The 26,670-nt window shown below is 40.3% G+C and overlaps 1 protein-coding gene across 2 annotated transcripts in view; it reads right to left on the bottom strand.

Moving 5' to 3' along the window:
* Positions 1-26,670, bottom strand: part of Pdgfc (platelet derived growth factor C) — a 196,147-nt gene that overhangs the window by 16,058 nt on the left and 153,419 nt on the right. The window contains exon 4 of one of the 2 annotated variants that reach the window (XM_063260879.1): positions 20,052-20,180. The exons of the other annotated variant lie outside the window; for it this stretch is intronic. Coding sequence (XP_063116949.1) covers positions 20,052-20,180 — 129 coding nt within the window. The remainder of the gene's footprint in view (positions 1-20,051; positions 20,181-26,670) is intronic. 2 annotated transcript variants of the gene reach the window in all.

The raw sequence follows: 26,670 nt of genomic DNA, 5'->3' as shown, positions 1-26,670 counted from the left end.
TTTTGCATCACCAAATGGATTCCTTTTAGAGGTCTGGTTAAAATAATAATATTTCTTACACTAAAACACAATCACAGCAGCTCTTCCTTCTTATTGGCATTTCTGGCACTGGGCTGGACACGAAAACCCACGGCCTAAATTCAGCAGTGTCCAACCCTGTCTGCTCGCCTTCATCTTTTCCTCCTGTCTCTCTGCGCTGCTTTAGAGGGGTTAATCTACCTAAGACAAAATATTGCTGATCATGTGATGAATCTGCACAAATGCCCACCCGTCTCTCATCTGGAGGATTAAACCCAAATTCCTTAGCGACATCAGAGGCCACAGGTCTGATGGGGCTCACATCCCATCTAATCCTTTCCTCACCAAAGCCAGGCATCTTCTGGGTCTTTCTGTGTCCGACACAGTGATTTTACCCATGCTGGCTGCTGCCCTGCACACCCTGAGCACAAGGCCCGCTGCTGTGGATCCACATAATAAGCCTTCAGCGTTTATCACAGCCTGTGCAGAACCCAGTAGAGCCACGAGGCCATCCATAGCAGCAGGACCACGGCTGTCTGACACACAGTGCTGTGTCCCTGACAGAAGCCTGCTGTGCGCTGCCCAGAGCCTCCGGCTGGAGTAGCATGAGATGTTCTGCCAGCTGAATGAAGGAGCCCCTTTCCCCAGGAGGCTTGGCTGAGGCAGGGGTCCTGGTTTTGCTGGACAAAGGGGCCTTGGTTTCTGGGACAAAGTCTCCCAGGCCACTGCGGACACTCTCAGAGCCCATGCTCAGGTAGCAGTGCGATGACAACACCTCGCTTCCTTTTTACTTTGAAGGCTTAATTTCCTAATGTCCAGGACCTGGTTACAACATTAAGACCAAGAATTTTTCTAAGTTTGTTATAATGTTTCATTTTTCTTTAAATTTCATTTTAAAGAGATTAAGACAAAAGAGGACAGAACAAAGCAGATCAGAACAGAACTATATAAGCAACACAGCACTTCACAACAAGACAACTGGATATTAACAGTAGCTTACCATAATGTCTCTTTCTTTGAAATAGTTGAGCACACCTTCACATACAATAGTATCAAACACAACAAAGTGGTATAAAACCACTCAAGAGAATGAAAGTATTACAGGACATTCAGAACCAAGTAACAGAAAATGAACAATGACTACTGTATTATCTCATTTTCCATAAAAATTTTGTTTATACAGTCACACATATTAAAATCCAATAAGACACAATGTGATAGAACCAATGGAAACAGAAGAACAAAAGCATGGTAGGACTTTAAAGCAAGATATTAAATCAGCAATGGCTATTATAATGTCTTGTTTTCTTCAAAATGGCTGTTCATACCATCACAGATAATAAAATCAAACAAAACAGAATAAAATCATTTCAACTAATGAATGCAAACATTATAAGGCTTCAAAGCAATGCAATGGGGAATCATGATTACCATAAAATCTTATAATGTTCTGTCTTAGCAACTAGATTGCTAAGCTTTCGAAAAGTAGAAGCTAAATTGAATATGCTTTTATTTACTTTCTGATTTTTCTAATTGTGCATGAAACACAAAATTGCTTTAGCCAGAGTATACAATGACTGATAACAACATAACAGATGTAAATAAACAAGGCTTACTACAAATTTGCATTTTTAAGTTAACCAAACTGGCTTATATTGAGTTTTATAATGTGAGAAAGTTGATACAACATTTTTTGCAAACTTAAAAGAAAATAAGCCAACATATATCTTTATAAATAAAAATTAAGAGGTCAATCATCCTCAAGAATAACTGACACTAGCCAGACCCAGTGATGCACCCCTATAATCCTAGCACATTGGGAGGCTGAGGCAGGAGTACTGCAAATTAGAGCTCAGCCTGGGAAATTTAGCAATTTAGTTTAAAAAACAAAAAACAAAGGCTGGGGCTTGGGCATAGGATAAAGGCACTAGAATATGCATCCACACAAAGACAAGGAGCATATGAGCATTACCCATGATCCTGATGATAGAAAACATATCCAAAGCTTTATAATCACATGCAGAAAGCGAACCATCAGAAAATTCATAGGTTCAGTATAAATTACTGAAGCGTCACAGTGCAAGTGTCTACCACAGGCACGATATAAAGTGGCCGATGGTTATTTAGGCTATTTTCAATTAGGCTGAGACCCAACAATGAGTTGCTTCATTTGGCTGCAGAGTCCATTGGAAGCTATATGAATCGAGAATTCAATAAAAAGTTACAACCTAAGCCAACTGGTACTGGGATAAAGCTTAAAATATTAATGCAAAAGAAAGTGACACAGAATGATCCTGTACTACTGAGCACACAAAATGTGTCCATTTTGCAGACAGTGAAGTGTCTGGATGTATCTTTCTCCTGCCTGGGGAGAGGGTGGGAGGGAAGCCTCTGGTCACACATTCCTGTAAGTACAGATTGGTCAGAAACCCTGCATGCTACTAAGTATTTAAATTTAGTTAAACACACACACAAAAGACTCCAGGTATACACAGATCTCCACCTCCCAACCCCCTCCTCACCAAAGAGAATATCAGGAGGGGAACTAATACATTGTCCATGAAATCCCGGGACAGACTGGACAGAGAGGACCCTGTGCTGCCATTTAAGATCCTTCCCATAACCGCAGCCCCACCCTCGGTTCAAGGAACAAGCAGCGCTCGCTTTCACAGTTCTGCTTTTCTAGGTTGGTTGTATCCATTTGAGGGACCCACAGGGGCCAAGGGGAAAACAAGAAGTTAAGGGGAAAAAAGCGTCCTCTGAATTGTTATCTTCCTGCTACAAAATGTCATGTTCAGTACCGACCACTGGAGTTCTCCCCTGTACTTAGTGTGAGGGAAATCCTAATGGAATCTTTGATACTTAAAAATCGGGCCATGAAGCTAGTTATAGAAAATTTATATCTGATGCCCTAGCTTGAATGGGATTTTCATGCTCCCTATTCTGTATTTTTTATGCTTGTAAAAATAGGCGCTTAGACGTTATGGGTTGGGAGATGGTGGACGGTGACAGGAGCAGAATGTCCTGGGGCCCCATGAAGAGCGGATTTCTGGCCCTGCCCAGGGTTGCAGAGCTGAGTCTACACTGCGCCTGCCTGTGCAAGACTCTGGGGCCAGCAGCTCTGCAGGTCACATAGGAAGACAATGATGCAACCTCTTTGCTCCCCACTTTCAGCCTCTGAAAAGCACAGCGGTAAAGTAAGAGACCATCCAGCTTCCCTGACTGCCCCATTTACACATCCTACATCCTGTCAGATCCCAGGGTCCCTAGAAGCATCTCTGAGTGCTTCCCAAGGTCTGACTGTGTACCACTTAAGTCTACAAGAGGTGAAGCTCTGGTCTTCCATGCTGATCTTTTCTGGGTTTTCCCTGTTGCTTGATTGGGCTGTGTACGGAACCAGGATTGTCCACAGCCAGGTACGTATGTGTCTAAGTGTTCCCATCCGACGAGGACATCTGGGCCCCGGACTGGCACACGGAGGGCTCAGGAGACACAACAAGGAGCCAGGAAGGCACTAGGCTGGGAAGGATGTTTCAGCAGAAACCACACCTATTGAGACTTTGGTCTCAAACTGCTGGCATCTACACTGAGAGGAAATGAATTTCTGCTGTCTGAGGCAGCAGACTGTGGGAGTTTGTTAGGGCAACCTCGGAACATTACTATGTGCTGCCATCACCTTGTCAACTTACGGTCTATTCCAGAAGCAAACAAAGGTTAACATTATATTCCGTTCATCAAGTCACTTAAGAAACAGTTACTTAAAAATCTATGAGGTGAGTATACTGCAGAAAACAGTCCAAAAATCCTGCCCTTCTGAAGTTCATCCTTTCTGAACCAAAGATTCTAGATCCTAGGAAAGATTCTCCTCTCGGAAAAACAAAAGCAAACTGAAAATTTTCTATAGTGAGTCATGTACCAAACAAGTATCCTACAAATTCAGATGACTTCATACCGTAAAAAGTGAACATGGAACAAAATACTACAAAACAACTATATTTCCACTTTTATTGCTGAAAAGTAATGGGCAGCCTGTGAGGTCAGACACAACAATAATCGTATGAACCGAATCAGTGTATGAGTTCATGATAGCACGTCTGTCAGCAAAAACAAGTTTCCTTAAAGTCTCCTCTTGGGTGACTTTGGAAAGTCAGTATTTTGGTGCTTTGTGTTTTATTATGGCTACCTTAAGTACAGTGTGTATTCATTATCATCTTTTCCTTTTTTGTTCAGAAGAGAAAAGCTGACTTCCCCTTTGGAACAGCGTGATCTGAACTGCTTGTAATTTCACAATGAACAGTTAATGATTTCAAAAAAACAGAGCTTGTTATTTTATGAGGATTTTTGTGGTGAGTGCCATTTTACCATGATAACATTTACTACGGACCTGACCTCCTTTGGACAAATAAATACACATGTTTACCTGGAGTAGCATAGCAACCAGTGGAAAGCTTTTAGGGCTTGCAAAGACTTATGTTACCATTCTTTTGGTCAATCACACATTGCATACTTCAAACTGATAAGGCTTTCACTTTATTCATACCTAATGGAGCTTTGGCAATGCAGAGTGGGTTTTATTGCTGAGGTTAAAAATAATCAGGTGAAGTAGGAGAAGAAAAAAGACATGGGCAAAGCCCAGGCATGGTGGTGCTGGGCTGCAGTCTCAGTGACAAGTACTTGGGGGCCTGAGGCAGAATTCGTGGGGCCCAGAAGTTGAAGTCCAGCTGTTGGGAGCCGCGGCCGAGCCCGGTCGCCTTACTTGGCGGTTATGCGGCCTGTAGAAAAGAGCAAAGCCTGAGCTAAGTTACCCCTCCCATCGAGTGAGCCAGGCAGGGCGCCTGCTTCCTGCCCCCTGATTGCCCTGGCGACGTAAGCAGCCCGCGCAATAGAATAGTCTGCCTAGCAACAACTGATGTTAGCCAATCAGCCCGCATCGCGCGCTTTGAACTGATTGGCCACTGTTACCCTATAAAAGTGAATGCCTCTCCCGCCACGAGAGAGAAGCACAGAGAGAGATAGAGAAAGTCCACCGGCGAGAAAGGGCTGGTGGCAGAGCGGAGGCCTCGCGGGGCCCACGCGGAGACAAATAAAGACAAAGTTGCACACCGCCAGACTTTGTCGTGTGTCTTTCCTGCCGGCCGGGAGCGACACCGACATCCAGCCTGGGTGACAAGGCAAGAGTCTGTGTCCAAAGCAGAAGGAGAAGAGTTGGGGATGCAACTTAGTGGCAGAGCGCCCATGGGTTCAATCCTTCTGCTGCATTATGTAACCAAGGTCACCCCTGAAAGGTGAGTCCAGTCTCATTTCCACAGTGCCTAGCTGAAATACTGCACATAGGTCTGCTTTCACAGGTAAGAGTGGACAAAACACACAGAGAAAACTGTCTGCCAACGATGAACAGGAGAGTCTAGAAAGGTGCAAGGATGCTCCAGAACGATGCATTCCAACACCTCTTTGTATTTCCCTTGCAATGATCTGAATTCATCCAAAAAGCTATCTGGGGTATGTTTTTAAATTATTTCTGAGCCAGCAAAGAAAAGCAAATGCTTACATTCCTATGGAAGAACAGATGCCTGATACCATATGGGTAGCAGAGATTATGCATTTAAGTGAGAAATCCTAGGAAGGGCGCCAGTGATACTCACACCATGTCTTCCTGCAGAGAGGGTCTTACTAGGAGCACACAGCAGTTGAAGCAATTGACAGATCTACGTAATTAATCACAGTGACAGTTCAGGACAGGGAGCCAGCAGGCTGTATCATCTAGAACTTAAACATAATAAACTCAAGGAACCTCAAGCTGGCCTTAAAAAAGGCTACGAGTTTCGTGGTTTCCACCCTGGAGAGCAGCAGGATTGTGCCTGGACCCATATATGGGAAAAGAGATGACAAGTTTTGCCAAAAATGTTGTCTTAAGTAAAAATAATGCTCATGTTCCTAAGTACAGCTTCTTACCAAGCTGATGGACCGGACAACTGTCCAGGGATCAATTTCGCTTCAGCACGCAACCTGAGACCTGCAAGGATCTGCCTGTTACTCCCAAATCCTCCTCCCCTCAAACATGAGAAGCATAGGATGGAGAAGGAATTTTGCCCAGGGTCGGCACTGCAGTGTTGAGGATCTCAGCAGCAGTCAGCATTTCGTCACGCGTGGGGCTGCTGGCTGGCGAGGAGGTACCAACACACACTTTTCCAAATTTTTAGGGAACACTGAGTGTTAGGAGTAATAATTCATATTGTAAACCAGGGCTTCATGAGATGACTACATAATACCATCCCAACAGAACTTCCCCAGTGCCATTTGTGAGGGGTCAAAATCAAGGATTTTTTTTTTTTCTGCCAAGATTTGAACAATTGTTGTCTGAAATAAAAAGAAAAAGTGACAAGCCATAGAAAGCCAAAGAACATCCAGCAGCTGTAAGTGTAGGACATAAGAGAATCACGTGATCTTCTGCTCCCTGATCATAATCAAGAAATGATTCACTGTAAGGAAATTTAACTGAAAGAGAATGCAAACCATTAAATAAAAAAGTGCACGCCCTGTCACTGCCAGACTTGAAGTTATGTGGACCTCCGCCCAAGGACACCGCCTCCCTGGTCTTTCTCCAACAGAGCAGTGCAGTTTGCGCTCCATGCCTTTCTCAGCCAGCACCTGAAGACACCTGTGGAATGTTCCGGGGAGCCCCGCACAGGCGCAGCTGCTCGGACAAACATCTTCAGATCTGCATTCAGTAAGCTTCAGGGTCACTATGACAGTAAACCTCACTGCAGTTCTGTGTGAGAGTCACTAGGGGTTAAAAGCTCAGCGAATAAGAAGGCGCTGGCTGTGTGGGTTGAGGCTGGGGCAGCTGCACTTCAGATATCTGCAAGGACCTGGGCTGAGAAGAGAGCTGGGCCCCCAGGGCTTCCAGAAAGATGACAGCACAGGCACAGGCACTGAGTTAGGGGCTGGGCTGATGATGGTAAGGTTGACACATAAACTGGGACCTCATGACACCACTGTGTGCCCACTGTGGATGTAGATGGATCACAAGGCAGTGAGTGAGTCAGAGGTGGACCAGGAAAGGTGACCTTCACTGAAGTGTGTCTCCGGCTTTCTACTTCCAGCCTTTTGCTCTAGGTCAGGATTCTGGTAGGAGTCATCAGCAAACCAGGCTTTGCAATCTGTGCTTTTCACAGGCTGCTACCCTTTGCCTGTGATTAGATTTCTCCATCGTCACAGAGCTACTCAGTACGCAGCAACGAGAAGTCAGCTCCTGCAGGGGTTTGCACTAAAGAACCTTCCTCCTTTCTGCACTAGGCCAGGTGTTGCTTCTGATCTGATGGAAGCTGTTCCCTTCCCATCTCCACAGTGCTAAACCGAACTACTATGACAGCACATCTGCCTGCTACTTCCTCTAAGCTTTTCACTGGGCAGGGAACAGTCTTACGTCTTCAGGATCACTGTTGATCTCTTATGGTTTTTGATATCTGGCAGAAAAATATTTATGAAATGCTGAAAAAAATGTATGTTTTATAAACCTTCCGATCACCATGATCAAGGAAACAGACATGAGAAAGTGTCAGAGAGAGAGAACCAGAACCGTACTGCTGTACGATAGGGTGGAGAGTAAGGAGGGAGCTGTGTGTGACCATGAATATTTCTAGCTAGAAAGAATGGGTTAATAGGGACATTATATTGGCTGACAGTGAAAAATGGCAAGAAAGGAAGCAGGAAGAAGTTCAGCCTAAATCATTCTTAGTACAGGGATGGTAGAGTATCGATAGGCACAACTGGAAGAAGTCCATGGGCTGAATATCGAGGACCTACTGGTATAGAATTTAACAGTCACTGACAACATGAGGATTGGTAAATGCCTTGGAATAAGAACGGGATGCTGACGACTGGTGTATGTGTGTGTGTGTGTCTGTATGTGTCTCTGTGTGTGTGTGGTTCAGGATGGGGAAATGACAGTAGTTTTGTATGCTGAGAGGACTGAACCAAAACAAAGGTAAAAAAGAGAAGGATAAGAGCTGAACAAGACAAAGAGAAGAGGAAAGGAGAGAGGAGGAGAAAAAGAAAGAAAGAATCCTAAGGCCAGCAGCCCACACTGACTCAAGTTCGGAAGAAGGCAGTGAGAGAGCAGGTACAGAGATTGGGGTGCCAGTGGGACCTCATGCTCTTTGTACAGCCACAAGTAAAATTATCATCAAAGAGAGGAAGAGAGAGAGGGACACAGAGACTGAAAGAGAGTAAAGTCACTGTGTGGGATTGTATGAAAAGAGAGACAAGCCAAGACAGAATCATTGTCTACTGGAAGCCACCAAAACTGGAAACTGAACACATGTGCAGGGCTTTAGCATGGCCAACCTGAAAACAAAGAGATGCCTCAAAGAGCAAAATAAGGCCACAGCTGAGGACACCTTGCTCCAACCCCAGTTAACAAGACAGAGATTGTAGCTGCAGGCATCTCACTCCTGTAGTGAAAGTCAGCCTGGAGACTTTCTCCTAAGATACTTCTCCTAAATTAACATAAAATAGTTTTCCTAAATTAAATACAATTTGTTACTTGGAAAGGACTTTGAACTACTACCAACGTCCTGCTCAGTTTCCTGCATTTTCCATTCTCACCCCTCCATGATTGGAAACTAAATGAATACTGGCCACCCAGAGACATGTGTCCTGGTACCAGGGATCAAACTCATGACCTAGCACTTGCCAGGCAGGCACTTATGCCGCTGAGCTAAATTCCCAGCCCCTGACATTCCTTGTCTTAGCCTCCAGAGTCTTGAACTCTGCATAGGGTTTTGATACTCCTGGAGCCCTAAAATCATACTCCTTGTCTCATTTATTTAAGCCTTCACCATACACTCACTTGGGAGACTGGGATCTAGTCCAGATCCCCAATAATTGTCCAGCAGGGTCCAGAATACTGCAAAGTGAATACCCATCTATGTAGAGTTACCACAGAGTTTCAATCAGGGACACCAGGCCTGGCAGAGTGACCTGATTCTGTGGCTGGTTGTTTCTGGAACTTTCCAAAATTCAAAGTGATGGCCAAGAGTCAGCTATGAAATCTCACAGACGAGGCGGCACAAAAGGCACAGGCCAGGTGCTAGGAGCAAAGAGAAGAGCCTGGCACAAAGTTAAAGCTGTGGACGTGCTGAAACAGAAACACTGACCAGACAGAACTTCTGGAATGTTCTTGCCAGGGCCCCTTAAAAACTTGATTAGCAGAGATTAAAAGTGACTCTGTAACATTCTGTTTTAGAGATTTTTAAAAGATAAATTGATACAAAGAGTTTGTTGTAACTAAAGAGTTTAATTTTCACTATCAGAAACAAGGGCCAACAATCTGCTTGAGTTGTACATTGGACTAATTGTCTCCCCAGCGAATCAAAAATGTTGCTTCTTACTTAATGTGAAAAAAATGCTGAAATTGAAACTCAAACTTTAATCATCCCCTCATCAGCCTGAAAAAAAAAGTGTTTAGTGGGAGGAATTAAAGTTCATGAAAGACTTGAAGCTCTCATTGTAAACAGTACAGTTTCAGAGAAATCCCACTTTTAAAGACAGGGCGAGTTGAGTAACACCAACATCCCTGGAGCGAACATTCCATTTCAAGAAGAGTTTTCAGAAATGATTGCTATAACACATAATTTTACCCCTCACCAATTTACCCACTGCTTTAGTCACTGACTGGCTTTTGGTGACTTTATGCGCATCATTATGGAAGTTAATGCACATTAGCATCAGGAAAACTGGTTTTCAGACTCAGATCAGCTTGAGGTTCAGCTTTTGGCATTGCAGTCCCAACCCTAGAAAGTGGTTAGTTTCATTCTTGGGATTTACAGAATTATATCACCATTAACACTGGGCTGACTTCTTTATTTGACAGACAGAGCATGGGATAATCCTGAATCAACTGGGCAAAGTTGCTCAGTTAACTTTGAAAGGACTTTAGTTTTATTGAGGCTACATATTGAAAGTATTTATTTGCTTCATTAGCCAGACTGACTAAAGGCATAGAATGTTCTAATTTTCTCCTTAATCAAATATAGAACACAAGGGGGGAAAAAAACTTAAGAGTTTTAAGAAGCTTTCCAGAAAACACAAATTTTCTCCTTTTATAAATGATGATATACAAAATAAAGGGAAACCTATGTCTTCCCTTGTGACCTCAGCACTCTGCCATTGTAAGTGACGTGTACACTTACTATTAGTACATCTCTGCAGTATACATAATGGTTATATTCATTGTGAGGAGTTAGTACAAGCAACGACCCTTCTTCATTCTTATGGACCCTTCCCCTTCTCCTACCCTGTAGCTAGGTCTCCTGACCATTTGCAAACCACCCATCTCGCTGCTTCCTTTCACTGATCTTGTAGTTTGCTCTTTATTTATACTTTGAGCATCTTATATGAAAGCAATCATACAATATTTGTGTGGTTGAATATTTCACTTAACATGATGATTTTGAGATGTGTCCATTTCCCTACATGATTTCAGTTATTCTTTGTAATAGAGTAGTACTCCGCTGTGAATAAATACTGGGTTTTCTTTATCCATGCATCTAATGATGGACATATAAACCCCTTCTAAGATTTAGCAATTATGCATTATGTCACCATACACAAGGGTCTGCATGTCACACTGTAATAAGGTGTCTTTATCTCTTTTGGGGAGACACCTATGAAGCTGATAGCTGGATCCAATGGAATTTATGGTTTTAGTGTTTTGAAGAATTCTCATACTGGCAGAATTAATGCACAGTCCCACAGACAATATAACTGGCTTCCTTTTTACTGGTAGCCTCATTAGCATTTGGCATTACTCAATTTCTTAATAATAATTATTCCATCTTGATAAGATAGACTCTCACCGTGTTATTTGATTTCCATCCTGGTGGCCAGCAATGATAAACATTTTTTCCAGGTAATATTGGCCATTTGTACTTCTGAGTCCCTTTTCATTTGATTGATGTTTTATTATAGAGGAATCTAATTTTTTACATTTTTCATACACTAGATGGTAGTTCTTTTTCTGCCAATACTATTCAAGCTCTTTAATGAAACTGAAAGAGAGGGAGTATTTTCAAACTCTCCCAGAGTTGCAAAACTCTACATTTGTTTTTTAAAATTGTTTACATAAAATTTTCAGGAGACAAGGGATGCAGGTGACTCAAAATGATCTATGGGAAGCATTTTCAAGGCCTGGTTATGATAAGAAAATACTTTTGAATACCAGCCAGAAAGCTATGATGTATGTGTATATAATTATGTGATTGAGTGCACACACCAATGTGCGCGCACACACACACACACACACACACGCACACACCATCCAGCACCATGAAAGTTTCTGTAACTGAAAATTAGTTCACTGAGGAATTGCTGACAAAACCATGACACAGGAGCTGATAGCATATAGTATGCAGAAGTGAAAAATGTATGGGACGTCACTAAAAATTGGAAAAGATACTTTTGATACGGCATAGAATTGTGGAAGTAACATGAAGTTTTCAGTGCACACAGTCCCTGGGTCCATCATATATTATTTGTTGCTGTAATCACTGACAACTCACTTATTTTCTCTATATTTGAGTAGAAGCCAAAGGTAATAATACATAGCAATCTACTTACTGAGTTGTTTTGAAACTCAAATAAAATGATGTAAATAAATGTATCTCACATACAAGCATTCATTATTAATAAGGAAAGTTATAAAATTACTACATAGTCCCAAAGAAAAAAGAGTAGGATTAGTAAATTGGTTGGGAGAAAGATGTTTTGGGTAATACAGGAAGGAAAATCTTAAAAACAATCTTTGTTAAGGATGGAGTGACCTCAAGATGTAAGAGCCATTGAACAGACTTTTATACCCAAATTTGGAAGTCATTTTGTGTTCAGAGAAAAGGGGATTGTGAACCAGATGGAAAACCTGAAAAAATAATTCCAAGACAACTTACACTTTCAAAAGTTTAAAAATTTGCATAGAATAAAAGAATTTGAATACTGGCAATTCAAAGTGAACTTTCTTCCCTGCACTGGCCACAAGGATCTCCTGCTGAACTGACTGCAAATTCTACTTATGCCATGTTTTCGAAATAAAATACTAGCTTGATGACGTGAACACAGACATTTACCGGTTACGGAGATTTTACCAATCATACTTCCCCATTTAACACCAGCACCTGTGACCGTACTCTCTGGTTTGAAAGGCATGAAACAAACCCAAGCACAACTACGATGCTGCAGCACTGGGGCCCATGGTGCCTGGGGAGCCGACTTCCTGACTTCCTTCTAAGCTGGATGCTCGGTGCTATTTCATCTGAGCTGAATGCTTTTCCCATCCAGTTTTTAATCTCGCATCCCAGGTACACATTCATGTCTGTCTTCAAGGTGCCCATGAGGGTTTTCCTTAGGATCCTTGTTCATACTGGGTACAGGGATGTCGCTGTCTTACTATGAGCTTTAGGAATTTTCCCAGGACAGCCAGCATGGTGGTGCACGCTCGAAATTGCAGCTGAGGGAGGAGGGAGGCTGAGGGTGGAGGCCTGCTATGAGCTCCAGGCCAGCTGGGCAAAGCAGTGAGACCCAGACTCAAAGAACAAACACAAATTTTCACAAGATAGTGCAAAGGCTGCTGGTCCTCCACCCTGAGATGGTCTTGTGCTGTTTGCTATCTCGTGAGCATCTCTGTCTGCCACCAAACACCCACAAAAGTTGTGCCTGCCACTCATTCATTTGCTTTAACTTTTGGTGTGCTCACCATGTAATGATATTCTGCTTCGAGGTGAAAATAAAATACTGAGTAAAATAGTCTGATTGAAAGGCATTTAGATACTTACATATAAGTCTAATTGTTATTGTTTTTATTTAAGTTATCATGTATTGATTGAGAAATTCAAATGTGCATTGGTGGAGTTTGACATGCCTTCAACTACATCTAAACTAAGAGTCCTCAAAAGTGAATTTTCTTTTAAGCAATATAGAAACAAGAGCTTCAGAAAACAAATAACCACAATGGCAGGAATATTACAAAGAATGTTCCAAACTAAAGACAAGTTATAAGAAATAAAATTTAAATTCCACAGAATTAATTGGCACATTGACTGAGGGAAAAACTGCTTAATGCACAAAGCACAGATTTTATTAAAAAAAAGTCTTTAAATGGCACATGTTTATGTAGCTTTCTACATTTAGTTACATACCATAATAAAGTTGCTTTATGAGTAATAAAAATGTTGCTAATGACAACTTCAGATCCAATATTAACAAAGCAAATACTAGAATATTAAAACCATGTGCTCCCTGCATAGTGTATACAGGCGTGGTTAGCAACAGTGTAACATCTTGTCTAGGACTGGCTTGGAAGCTTAACCTCCACTTGGCCAGGAGCTTCCAAATATACATTGAGAAAATTTTCAAACTTTGATATACCTAGTGAAATCTTCTCACTTCAGAGAGGCCAAAAGGGATATGTAGTAAGTAGCTTCCAAATGCTTAACATGTAGAAACATTTTCTTGAAATCTCAAGGGTCCACCGAAAAGACCAATGTGTAAGCTTAAAGCAAATCTGATGACAAATTGAACATCTTGATGTTCTCAGGAGCATGCATGGGGTGGGTGAGTGGGAAAGTGACTAAATGTTATCTATGTAATTTGCAATTTAGATAAATATTTAAAAAAACAGTTTTCTTTGTCACTATATTCCAAATATGTGGAGGAACTTATTTATAAAGTAAATAAAATGAGAAATGTATTAATGGAATTGTGGAACCAATTTGGAGATGAATTTAAATCTCAAGTCACATTTCATGAAAAGTCACAAAGCCACATTTTTAGAAAGAGAAACACATGTCAAAGATCAGAAAACCAAAGAGCAGGAAACAGGTGAGCATGCATGAGCAGGAACTGTTTTGAAATTCCAGCACTTCCTGAGCAAAATATGTCAACTGAATGACAAGTTATTTCTACCAAAAATGTATTATCTCCAGGCAGAAATGCCATTAGTACACTGAGAAAATACCACTAAAATTTGTACTTCACGAAGTGTGACTAGGCCAGAAAGCCTGCAGACTTGTCCAAACAGTGAAAAACTGTGGTTTCTGAAACTTTTCATCTGTGTTTCCAATTAGATCAGGGAGGGCAGAGGACCAACTGGGAACATGCCTCCGTCATATAATAACTACCAAGACTCAACTATTCCTATGCTGTTGCTTGAGCTTCTTCCCTAACTTCACTGAAAACTCTAAACTGCTGAACTGTTCACTCTTTCCAGCCTGACTTTCTAGACCAAAGGACTCGTGAGCTCCCCAGAAGATAAGTGAGGAAGCAGCCAAGCCAACTCGCAGTGTCACTGCAATAAGCTATTTTCATATCACAGAGGACAAGTGGGCATTGGATAAATAGTTTCTATGATGCACAGAGAATAAAATTCTGACAGGCAACCATCAAGGGACAAGTTCTTAGGAAGAACAAGTTTTGAATAGCTGCTGATGAAAAATGATGAGCTCCATTTTAGGTTCTGCAGGTTAGAATGGAAAATATTTTTAGTGTTAACTTTATGGATTTTAAGAGTGGGTTTTACAATTTTACATGTACTGTATTAGTATAGCATGATATTTTTTCAGAATGACTAGTCAATTGGTCAGGGTACATCTTCTGTGTATGTTGTTGTTTTGTTGTTTTTGGCTTCATGTATGCTCAGCATTTGTTCACAGAGCTATATCCCAACCCCAGAGAATACTCTGAAATGCAAATAATACAATCTGGATCAAAATTTTTTTCACACTCAAACTGTAACCCATTTGACAGGTTTATGAAATTGATTTAATGTATCAGGACTAGTTAACTTTAAAAAAAAAGTGATCTTTTAAAATTATAGTATTATCACTGAATCATATACACATGTGTATATATATATATATATATATGTGTATATGTATATATGTCACACTTTAAAATGTGATCATATCATGGGTGTACATAACCATGATTACACTGTATAACTTTTCTTTCGCTTAAGTCTTTGTTAAAAAGTTTTAAAAACTAAGGCAGATAATAGCTGAGAATTTGAACATGTCAGTAAACCTGACTTTGACTACTGGACCCCAACAGGGACTGAACCATTTGATATTTAAACCTCACAACAAAATAGTGCAATAACTTTTATTATTCACATGTTGTGGGTAGGAAAACTTACCCAGAGGTAGACAGGGGGATTAGTGGCAGATTGGGAAATAGAAGTCAGGTCTAAATACTCAAGGCGAAAATACCAGCTATTTAGAGTTAGGGCTCAGGAAGGAACATATTTAAGGTAAATAATGGAGAATCAATTGACCCCTGATTGCGTCCAAGGTCTCACGGTAGTGAACGTTAATATTAACTCGGATAATGTCATTTGTTCCATAATACACTGCTATATCTAAGCACCTATGGGTGCACATAAGTGTGGATTATGGTAGCTCATAAGGAAAATAAACCTTAGTGCACCTTAAAGTGTATTTCTTCAGCTTGATCAGTTCATAGCATTGGGACAGCTGAGAAATTTGGGAAGCCAAGCAGCTAAGGCACTTATAGTTCACACACTCCACCATCCCTTTCCCCCTGTTCCTTAGATCAGAGCACATTCTACATACACATGAAGAGCACAGCATGTATTAGGAAGTACAATATGTGATTTGTACTATGTTATTGTAGCTTAGAGAAGACTTAAAATAATCACCTCCGCAGCAAAGGGTCCTGGCTTTTACCTGAAGAAGCATTAGGGTGGTAAAGTATAGACAATATGGAAACATAATGAACATTTTAAAACTTTCCAAATACTATAAGCCAAGAAGTAGTTAAAGATAAAGAAGCACGAAAAGAAAAATAAGAGAATGAAAGAAGAAAAGAAGAGAGATAGGGAAGATGGAAGGCATAGAAAGAAAGAAACTGTTAGGAATAAAGACAAAAATATAAATCTATATCTGGAATTCCATATGCAGGGTGCTGCTCCAGTAGGAAGCTCCTGCCTTCGACCTTCAGGTGGCCTTTGGTTCCGTGTCTTTAACTGCTAAATCCTAGGGACAATTTTGGATGAGAAAGGTGCACTGCATGTCTGCACTGTGCTGGACATATCATCAGCAATATCACCGCACCATGGCGCAGTTACTAGTTGCTTTGCCGTTGTTGACCACTATTTAATCCACAGTTTTCCAAGGAAACAGGATGACCCAGTGTCAGCATAGAAGTGCATCAAGAACAAAGGGCAGTCACGGTCCCACCTGGCCTTGACACGTCAGCCTCATCGCCTTACTGCGCATGCACAAAAGAGGACCTGACTGAGCATGCGCCTAACTCTCTCCACCAGCCGACATGTTTTCTGCTTCTAGTGGTGGAGCTGCACAGTTACCGGGAGATGGGAATGTGTGCTTCCCAAAGCACTTCTATCAGCCTAGTACTTGTTACTGGAATTACCAATCTATGTAACTACTATATAAACCAAGTAAATACAAGTTATTCTCACTTTGATAATTCAGATGACTATTTTGCAAAGAGTATATAAAATGAGTTCATACAAAAACTTATGAAATATTAGGGGTGAGAGGCAAGTCCTCATAAAGTTATAGGAGAATACAGTAAATTGTTTTAAGTACCTTTGAGTTCTCTTTTTTACATAAGGCCAAATTAATCAGAATGGAGGCATTATGGCTGTGATATTTAGAAAAAACAACAAAAGTCCAATCAGCAAATGGCTACTTTAAAAATTGTGTCAGGTTTTTTTACTTTGTTTTGTATTAGGGATCAAACTCACCATACACTCTTACAAGGCAGGCGATTATGCCACTGACCTAAATCCCTGGCCTTATTTTAAAAATTGAAAGATCTTGGCCCCTACTGAAAAGGGGTGGAATTTAATGACTGTCAATATTTGTATTATTGTTAGGATTCTCTGCCTGTGCTACTCAAATCAACTAACAGACCAGGTAACATCTCCAAATGTGTTCCTGAATCAGCTTCCATTAAATATAAAATTAAGTGGTTTGAAAATATTATGGTACAGTGTCTTTCACTTTGGAAATAGTTCGACTTGTTCATATTTCCAGTTATGTTTAATATGTAAATACTACCACATTCCATACCTGTTGGAACCAAATTATATACATTTTGCATGGGAACAGAGTAGAGCTAAAGTCATTAATCTACTCTGGAGAACTGAAAGGCTTTTTAAGCAATCAGTCAATCTTGACATCAGTTTAATGCCACAGATTATATCTTGTGCTTCTAGCATCATAAAATTTCATTAATCTCTGTCTTAGAGGCAGCAGAGCCTTATTCGTAGACTTATTTATAGTGACTATTTATGTTTCACACATTCACTTGAATCTTGCATCAAGAGGAGTGATTTGTGGTAATATTTTTGATTCTATAGACTTTATGATAGATATTCTACTTTAAACTGAAATAATGGCTCTTCATCACACTGCAGAATTTTGTGTGAGGGAGAATATGAGCCCCCCCCCCAATTCAGCATAAAAGTATCTCTCCTGGTATAAATATTCTGAAGCTATTTTGCAATCCTAAGAGCTTCTTTTGTTATTGTAGGTTGGACTACTATTAAAACTATGGATTAATCAAATATCTTTCTGACTCTTGGTAACATTTTTTTCACAGAATATCTTCATTTTTATGACTTGGGCACTTTTTACTTATTTGAAATTCTTCCCCAGGTGTGTGGATTTTAGCAGTGTCAATTTCCAAGTTTATGGTATACAACACAAATGCTCCTCCATTTTCAATGGATTACATCCTTAAACATTCTTTGTAAACTGAAAATCTGAAAATATACTTGAGTGTAAAACACATTAAACACATCTAAGCCTGAAATACCAGAGTTCAGCAAAACAGTCAGATCCAGTTGGCTTTTTTTTATTTTGTCAGGAATTGAACTCTGGACTCACGCTTGCCAGGCAGGAGCCTTGCCACTGAGCTACATCTCCTGCCCCTGATAAAGTTTTATTTGTAAACTCTCCCCATACTCTGAAGAGCTGGGAGCTGTGCTTCACCTGTCTGGCAGAGTGAGATTATAACCTCCCTATCCGTGAACAGACGAAAACAAAAGTTCTTACTTTCTACTGATTCTGTATCACTTTCCCACCTGAAACTCAAAAAATTGACAGCTGAACTACTAAAGAACATCTATATATAATACTTTATTCCAGATGTCACCAGAGATGAAAATGAGGTGGAAAGTATACAGGATCTCTCTTTATTATATTTAATAAATGTGGGCCAATCTACATGTATCTCTAAATAGAAGGCCAAGAGTTGACTGGGAAATACTGTACTATGGTGGAAATTACGGGTTTTTTTATGCCTCTTGGTGCTTACTTGCTCTGAACCACAGCCAAGCTGTGGTCTCTTTCTAAGCATTATTTGCTCCAAGGTAAATGTGGATAATTTCCTATGGAGTTATTGTAAAGACTAAACGAGATAACTTGCAGTTAAGAATCAAAATATCAGTTAAGTCTTTAAGAAATGATACATACCATTATTATTTGCATATGCAGGCTATGTTTTTTAACCAATTTAAGACACATTTTAGTTCAAAGACCAAATTACATATTCCAGATCTAAGTTACATGAATAAATACTATCTTTAAGCAAAATCTCATCTTACCACAAGCTTGCAAATACAAATAAGGAAGTAAAAATCAGTCGAAAGAACATCACAACAGAAAAGTCTGAGGACTTTTAGGAGTTAAGATTCTTAAATTAATTAGTGAATGACATAAAATTATGCCTTGCTCTTAATGCCAAGTAAAGAAGACAAAACACAGAACTGGTGTAGGGCAAGTGAAACTCTTTTACGTAATCTGGAATTGTGCTGGAGGAAAGCATAAGATAAACATAACTAAACGGCATGATCCAAACATTTTGAGTAGCCAGTTTAAATATGGAATAAAAACACACACCTTCTTAATTTGTATTGCTACAACCACACACTTCAGTTTCATGACATTGAGTCATAAAGTAGTAAGCTTCTTTGGGGGTCCTAGAAAGTGAATATAAAGGGCTCATTACAGAGGCAATAGATGGAGAGAGAAGCCAGTGTTCTTTAGAAGACCAAGTCAGAAAGAGATTTTCCTGATTTCAAAAGAAAACAAAGCATGCACTGCTGTGGTAGACTTGAGAATTCTTTGTATGACTTTGATCAGCAATGAGATTAGATAACTGAGAGTGTCAGTCATCATATTCCAGAAGGAAAGGAAAATATTTGTGTCAGAAAGTTTGTGATGACTTATAAAGAATCTCATCCAAAGGATGTGTCATATATCTTAACACCTCCTCGCTCAGGTATGGGAAGTCAAGTTTTGGCATGCAGAGTCTCTCTAATGCTTCAGTGGCTTGCATATTTCTTTCTCTAAAGCAGCTAATTACAAACAATGCTATTCCATTAACTTATAACCAGTGGTGTATTATTTTTAACACTATCAGAACGTTATCTCATTGGGAAAAAGTGTTTCCTTTAGCAGTGCTATAAAAATTTCACAGCCCAATTTCAGAGCAGGTATTAAGACACTGTACAACCTGACTCAAGATCTTGCACAACTATTTTCATTTCCCATCTCAGATTTTAAAAGTCTTACAGAGATAATTGCCACTTCAATCTCTTTTTTATTATTCTTCCAATAGAAAAAATACAGTTTTTAGTATAAACCTTAGCTTTAAGAGATCAGATTTGGAAATACTTAACGTAATTCATATTGTCTTTTAAAACAAGAGATGACAGCTTTTATCTTTCACCTGAAAAACTATTTGCACAGCAGGGGTATGAGCCAGGGATTCCCATGAAGACTTTTTTTTTTGGAGTCTGTCTTTTTCCTTTTTATTGGTACCAGGGATTGAACTCAGGACTGCTTGCTTGCAAGGCAGGTGCTTATGCCACTGAGCTAAATCCCCAGCCCCTCCCATGAGGACTTTTGTTCACACTTAAAACCTGACTTACCAATGGTAGCACACAAAAGGATCTGTGTGATGGCCCAACAACCTCTGGCCTGGGAACTCACCTGTGTTCTCCAGGTCCCTGGTGGTCTGTAGGTGCCACTTGCTAAGTATACAGGATCCTTGTAGAGCAGGATTTCACTGCTGTACTTAGTTCTTCCACTTTCATTTCCTCTTCCATTCATTCTAAATATCTGTTGATCGTTTATTATATTACAATACTGTACACAAAATGCCTCATTTCAAACTAGACACACCATGGATCCTTTCCGTTCTATGATAATATATTCAGTAGGTATTTACTAGGAGATTTTCTATTCTCCAGGCACATTTGCATTCCAATTTTACTTTCCTAGTCCTTGGTATAAATTTTATACTTCAGTGCTTTGTGAGTGTTACAATTATGAAAAATATGGTGCTGATGGGGTTTCTAGGATACTTGCTTCATGGAAATGAGCAATTTTTCAAGAGTGATAAGATAGGTGACATTGCCTTCATATGCATTTTTATTTTTGTTTACATTGCAAATGACTTTCTTTGTTTTTGTAAACACATAGGCAGAATCCACTGGAAAGCAGATCTAGAGTTATGCCTTCAGTCAAGAAGGCAGACAGAGCAGTGAATGCATGTCTCAGCACTGGTTTGAGTATCTTTCTATGCACACAAGAGTTACTCCTGGAGTTCTTTGAATTGTGGCATTATTATGATTCTTATCAATATTTTTTACAGGTCACTGATTATTTTGTATTTCTTAGAGTTTACTAGTTCTTTTTATTTCTTTGACTTTCCATTTCTTTCTTTCTTTCTTTCTTTCTTTCTTTCTTTCTTTCTTTTTTTTTTTTTTTTTTTTTCTTTTTTTTCTTTTTTGTACTGAGGATCAAACTCAAGACCTCACGCCTGCCAGGCAGGCACTTATGCCACTGAGCTAAACCTCCGGCCTTCATTTATTTATTTATTTATTTATTTTTTATTTTGTATGTTTTCTACACATCAGTACATTTATCATGGGGAACTGATATGTATATGTATTGCGCCTTGCAAATGACTTCTAAAGAAACTTCCATCTTACTTGCCTTTGCACCATAAAGTCGATTGTGACAAGACATACAATTTTAGCCACATTATTCATCACACTTTTCATCACTCAAAAGTAAAAAAGTCCCAGACTTGTTCACCTGGTTCACCAGCTTCTCAATTATCCATGACATCACAATGAATATCACTGTTTAAATGGGAAAACAAAGAGAGGTAGGAGATCTAAAAATTTGCTTTTCTTTCCTTAGTTCTTTTCCTCATATTTTCTAACCAGTCCAGAAACAACCTAACTTTAAGTAGAATTAGGGAAAGATTAATCAATACCCATACTTGTAAGTATGTGACTTTCTTAAAGTGAATGGCATGAGAATTACATGACACGAAAGCACCCCTTACAAAGCCAAGGTGGATTTCAGTACATATTTATGCTCTTCCACCTCACTTAGCAACAGATGCTTCCTGACTTCTGATGGGGTTTCATCTGGATAAACCCAGGAGCAGATGAAAATATGCAAGTCCAACAGTGAACTTAGTGCACATAACATACTGAACATCACAACTTGTAGGCAGAGCACACTGTAAAGAGAATGCCACTTTCCTTTGTGATCGCAGTGGCTGAGATTTCCTGTTGCTACCAAGCTTCCAGAACAGGTCCACACTGACTATCACACCACCAGCCCTAGGAAAGAGCAAAATTCCAAGTATGGCTTCTATTGAACGCATATTGCTTTGCCATGATGGTAGAGCTGAAAACAAACCATAACTAGAACCACCAAAGGCGAGAACCACGTGTTTTTTAAAGTTGATGTTATTAGGCACTTCCTTTCCAAGAGCAGACAACATACTCATCTTTCAGAATTAATCCCTTTTGGAGAGACTTTCATTCCAGTGTTGTTGTAAAACTATTTATGGATGGAAAACAAGTTATATTTAAAATCAGACTCATGTGAATCCAAAGTAATATTAGTGCATTGATAATATTACTCAAATAGACAAATATTTGTAGATTAAGCTGATAAAGTCATAAAATATATGGATTGCATGATGAATCCTTTAGTTATATCTATCCTCGGTAACAAACAAAGCATTTTTGCAATTCCAGTGAAACCAGTGAGAAACTAGGTATGGATTAACCAAGGAACAAAGCTTCCTGTGAGCTTGTCTCACAGGAGCACACCAGAGATCAGCTAAAACCCAGCTGTCTGCTGTTGAGCGTGCTCAAGGGATGAGCTTTTGAGGTCACCAACTCAACACCCTCAGTCACGTAACCCCCTGAAAAGCAGCAAGCTACTCCTGAAGAGGTACAGTGAGCCTCAACATGAAGAAGAACCCTAAAAATTCCCTTTCTCACCATCTATTCAACAAAGAGTCTCCCCTCTTCCTTCCAATAAATTCCCAGCTACCAACCAACCCCTCTGGGAGGTGGACAAAGCGAGATTCTTGTTTCCAAGACCCAGTGCCCTCACCAGAAGTTCTTTCTTTTTTCAAAACACTGGTGTCACAACATAGGCTCCTAAGCACAGCAGCCATCCAGCCCTTTCTCAGTTTCACTCCGGACTTGACCAGGCATGACATGAATTTGAAAACAGTTCAAGATACCCCAAGTCAGCAGTCAGCATTAACCTGTATCTGCGCTTCTTTGACCCTGAAAAAAAAAGCATAACCTGATCACGGCCATGCTCTAATGGGACTCATCGCACCTGACAGAGGGACAGACCTGGAATGATAAAGCCAGGGCATCCGTTATTGCTAAGTCCTGGATGTATTCACGCACTTTCTGAATATTTTGTTAAGCAAATATAAAATTAATTTCTAGTAAGGCTATCAATATGTAAATTGCATAAATAAGATAAAGAGAATGAAAATGATGGTGATTTTAGCTCTCTTCTTTCTTGGAACTAATGATTCTAATGACACTTTTAGAAGGCACAATTCCTGAAGTCCAAAGAAAAGTGGAAAAAGCCAACAGTGATACAGTTTTGGAAATGCAAATCAGGCAGACACTGGCCACTTGGCTGTTGGATCTGACACAGTATGGTAAGAACATGGTCAAGGAGCAATCCGCTGGGTGCACAGACTCTGGGAGTGGGTGGCACTTCCAGAGACCTGCAGAGGGGATCACATAGGTGGAGTAAAAACATGAGAACTGGCTGAAATCCATTGATGAAACTACCTGACACCCCCAAATACATTTCCCTTCTTGGCAGAAGAATGACTTATTCCCTGTTCAGATTGGCTCCTTGAAAAGACACACACACACACACACACACACACACACACACACACACACACCTGAAAACATATGCACTGACACATCCAAGAAGAGTAGAGCATGGAACAGTCTCACTACGAGAGAGGAATCGAGTAGAAACATCACATTGAATGCTGGGAGTCCGGGTCTTACTCTACTTGTCACTCAGTTTATGGAATTGCCACTGGACATTTGTAGACTCAGAAAAGAGATAAGGGCAACAGGTATCTGTGTGTTTGTTTCAGCAGTACTAGGGAGGGAATGCAGAACCTTCACACCGAGCTACATCCCAGCCCTTTTAAAAATTATTTTTATTTATAGTTTTTGCTTATTTTTATTTTATTGATATATGTTTTAAATATATGATTAGATTCATGGGGGAGCAACTGCTACATGTGTATGACGTTTCTTAATTCTATTTTCAAACCCATCCCATTTCCTCATTCCCCCCACCCTACATCCCTGGGACCACTTGATACCTGTATGCGTGCACGTCTTTGTATTTTATATATGTTTGTAATGCATGATCACATTCCTCATGGAGACTTTTTACATTTACACAGTGCTTCACCATCTCCCCTGCATCCACGATAAATAAATCTCATTTCCCTCCACTCCAACCTCCATTTCCCAGACTGGTTTTGAATTTGCAATTTTCCTGCCTCAGCCTCTCAGACTGCTGCAATTACTGTTTTTAAAGGCACTGACTCAACCAGATAATTTGCAAAGTAAATGGTCAGTAATCCTGACCAGGTGCACGGAATGCTCAATCGGCTTTTAAGTGGCCAACTTGAAATTTGGATTTAGAGAAGATGACAATGAAGTCTGGAGATCCCATAGAGGAATATTTCAATTATGCTAAGTCATAAAACATTTATCTCAGATGCTGACATTTATCCATAAATTCACTGGTGGGTTATTCACTTCAGAAACACAGAACTACCACAGAGGAAGACAAAAAATTTCAGGACAAGGAGATGGATCTCAAGACATTGTTGAAGAGAATTTCTAGGAAGGGGGCTGTAGGGGATCCCCAAAGTGACAGTGCAGCAGCAGTCCTGTGGGGAGCAGTGCAGAATACAGTGGGCCAGGAGATTTCTCCAAGGATTTCCTCATGAATATGCAACTGGGGTAAAGAAAAGATTTACACACTCTGAGGAATGGAGATCACTGCTACACAAGGATCAGTGGTACACAGAAAAACTAAGTAAACCCAAGGTAATACAACTTCCAGTGAAACACAAAAGGGCCAGAAAGGAAATAATAGATTCCCAGTTCACCAGTGAAAAGATTCCATAACCCCCTCGAGGTACACTTTGAGTTTGGAGGAGATACACGCAAGATAACAGAGAGGATAGAATGATGGGAAGTGTCTATGTCTGTCTTGGTTACTTTTCTCTCTTTGCTGAAACCAAATACCCAATGTCCAAAATGAAGGAAGGAAAGATTTATTTAGCTCACAGTTTGTGAAGGTTTCAGTCCATAATCAGCTGGCTCCCAGGCAGGGAGGCACGACAGAGAGGCAACCATTCTTTTTGGTGGAAAACAGCAAAAACAACAAGAGCAAAAGGGGAAAAGAGAGAGAGGCAGAGCAAGCCTTTTCCCCTCCCTTATATTGTATGCAGGCTACCACCACAGGGCAAGCATAGTACTCACACTCATAATCCCATCACTGGACCATAAGTCATTCACAAACTCTAGAAGCATGCCCCAGGACTGCATGAGGTTTTGTGGGGACATCCAGACACAAACTGTAACAGTGTCCGACAATGGAAAGAAAGAAACAAAAGCCTTCTATTCCAGATTGAGAAGTCAACTGACAAAAGGATCAAGAAGTAACAAGATAAGCATATTATGTGCAGATGTGAGGACAAATTCTAAAAGCATCAATTAAAAGGGCAGGAAGTGCCTGTCCACAAGGAACATGAAAGGTTAGGCAAAGGGAAGTGGGGTGAATTGTGTTTGTGCAGCAAGTCTGAAAGACATATTTGCCTTTTAAAATTATGGGCAAGATTAACTCAGAACCAAATGACAATCAAACGTAAAAGCATGAGGAAATGAAAGAAAATTTCTTGATGGTTGTAAATGTCTTGTTTCTCTACCAATGTCTCAGCATGCTGTAGAATGTATTTTTAAAATTGTGCTACAGGCTGGGCCCACGCCAACTGTGAATTATGAGATAAGTTTACTACACATCACAAGGTAGTAACTCCCACCCAGTGAGATGTGCTGAGTTTGTGTCTCAGGATGTTAAAAGAACGGACAGGAGGACAAAGAAGGCTAGGGAAAGTTTACTAAGAGAAAGGTCCTGGGGAGAGGCAGGAGAGTCCTGAAAGTGGGCTGCCACTGAGGCTCTTTACCCAGAGGCCTGCGGTCACACTAATCAAACTAGGGTTACTTAGGGTCACACTGCAATCAACCTGCAGGATTCCAGCACAGTCCGTGGCTCCTGCTGACCAAGAGGGAGAGCAGGCAGGCAGTGAGGGCACACAAGCCGAGGAAGGAGCAGTCGTGTCAGCTGTCTGGCTGCGATGTTCTCTGTGTGTGGAACTGTTTGGCTTCACCAGATCAGAAAGTGCGGGTTACAGCACAGTTCTGGCCTGAGCTTTCCGTTCTGCTGTGGAGGCTGCAGGCCTGGCCATGGCTTCTCCGTCCTGGTGCCTCGCTACCATCAGCTCAGCCTGGGCCACAGGCTGGTTTGCTGGGTCTCTGTTCTGGCTCTGTATTAGGCTTGGTCCCATTCTAACTGCCATCCATCTCTACCTCACTTAGCTGTATGTAATAATAATTTTTCCAAATTATATTTATGATGCCTATTCAATATATATATAGCCTCCAAAACAAGGCAAATTATCAGAAAAGCAGGGCCATATCTTTAAACTTTCTCAACAGAATATCTCATTGGCTCTCTCTCAACAAGTATATGTTGAAAGAACTAAAGTGAAAATGAATTAGGGTTTTTTAAAAAAAAAAAAAACTAATGCTCATAATTTTAATTTCTGAAACTTATTCTAGAGACCAGCTCCATCATTTTCAGTTTGTTATATTACTCAAACTGTGTCAACTTAAAGGTAGCTATGAGTCAAATCTCAAGTTCTGAATTAGTGTAAATTTTACTTACAATTCCTATGTACGATGCTTTAAAATGCTCTATGCGTTTTTACCATTCCTATGGGCGCACTGATTGTTCATTTCTGAATAAAAACCATAATATCTATAAAATTCTCTCTCAAGTAGTAAGGGATTACTTAGAACAAAAGATATCAGTAAAATGGAAGCCAGACATGATGGCCATATGAAAGATCACAACATCTGAAGGGTAAACATTGTGCTGAAAAATGTATTCACCGCTCTTAGCTAAGAGTTTAGTCTTTGCAGAAACTGTATAGCTTCTCTGA

Source organism: Cavia porcellus, unplaced genomic scaffold, assembly GCF_034190915.1.
Source record: "Cavia porcellus strain 051 isolate PalLab524CR breed Dunkin Hartley unplaced genomic scaffold, mCavPor4.1 scaffold_14, whole genome shotgun sequence".
NCBI lineage: Eukaryota > Metazoa > Chordata > Mammalia > Rodentia > Caviidae > Cavia > Cavia porcellus.
The sequence above is the reverse complement of the archived record's forward strand: the minus strand, read 5'-3'. Positions and strand labels throughout refer to the sequence as shown.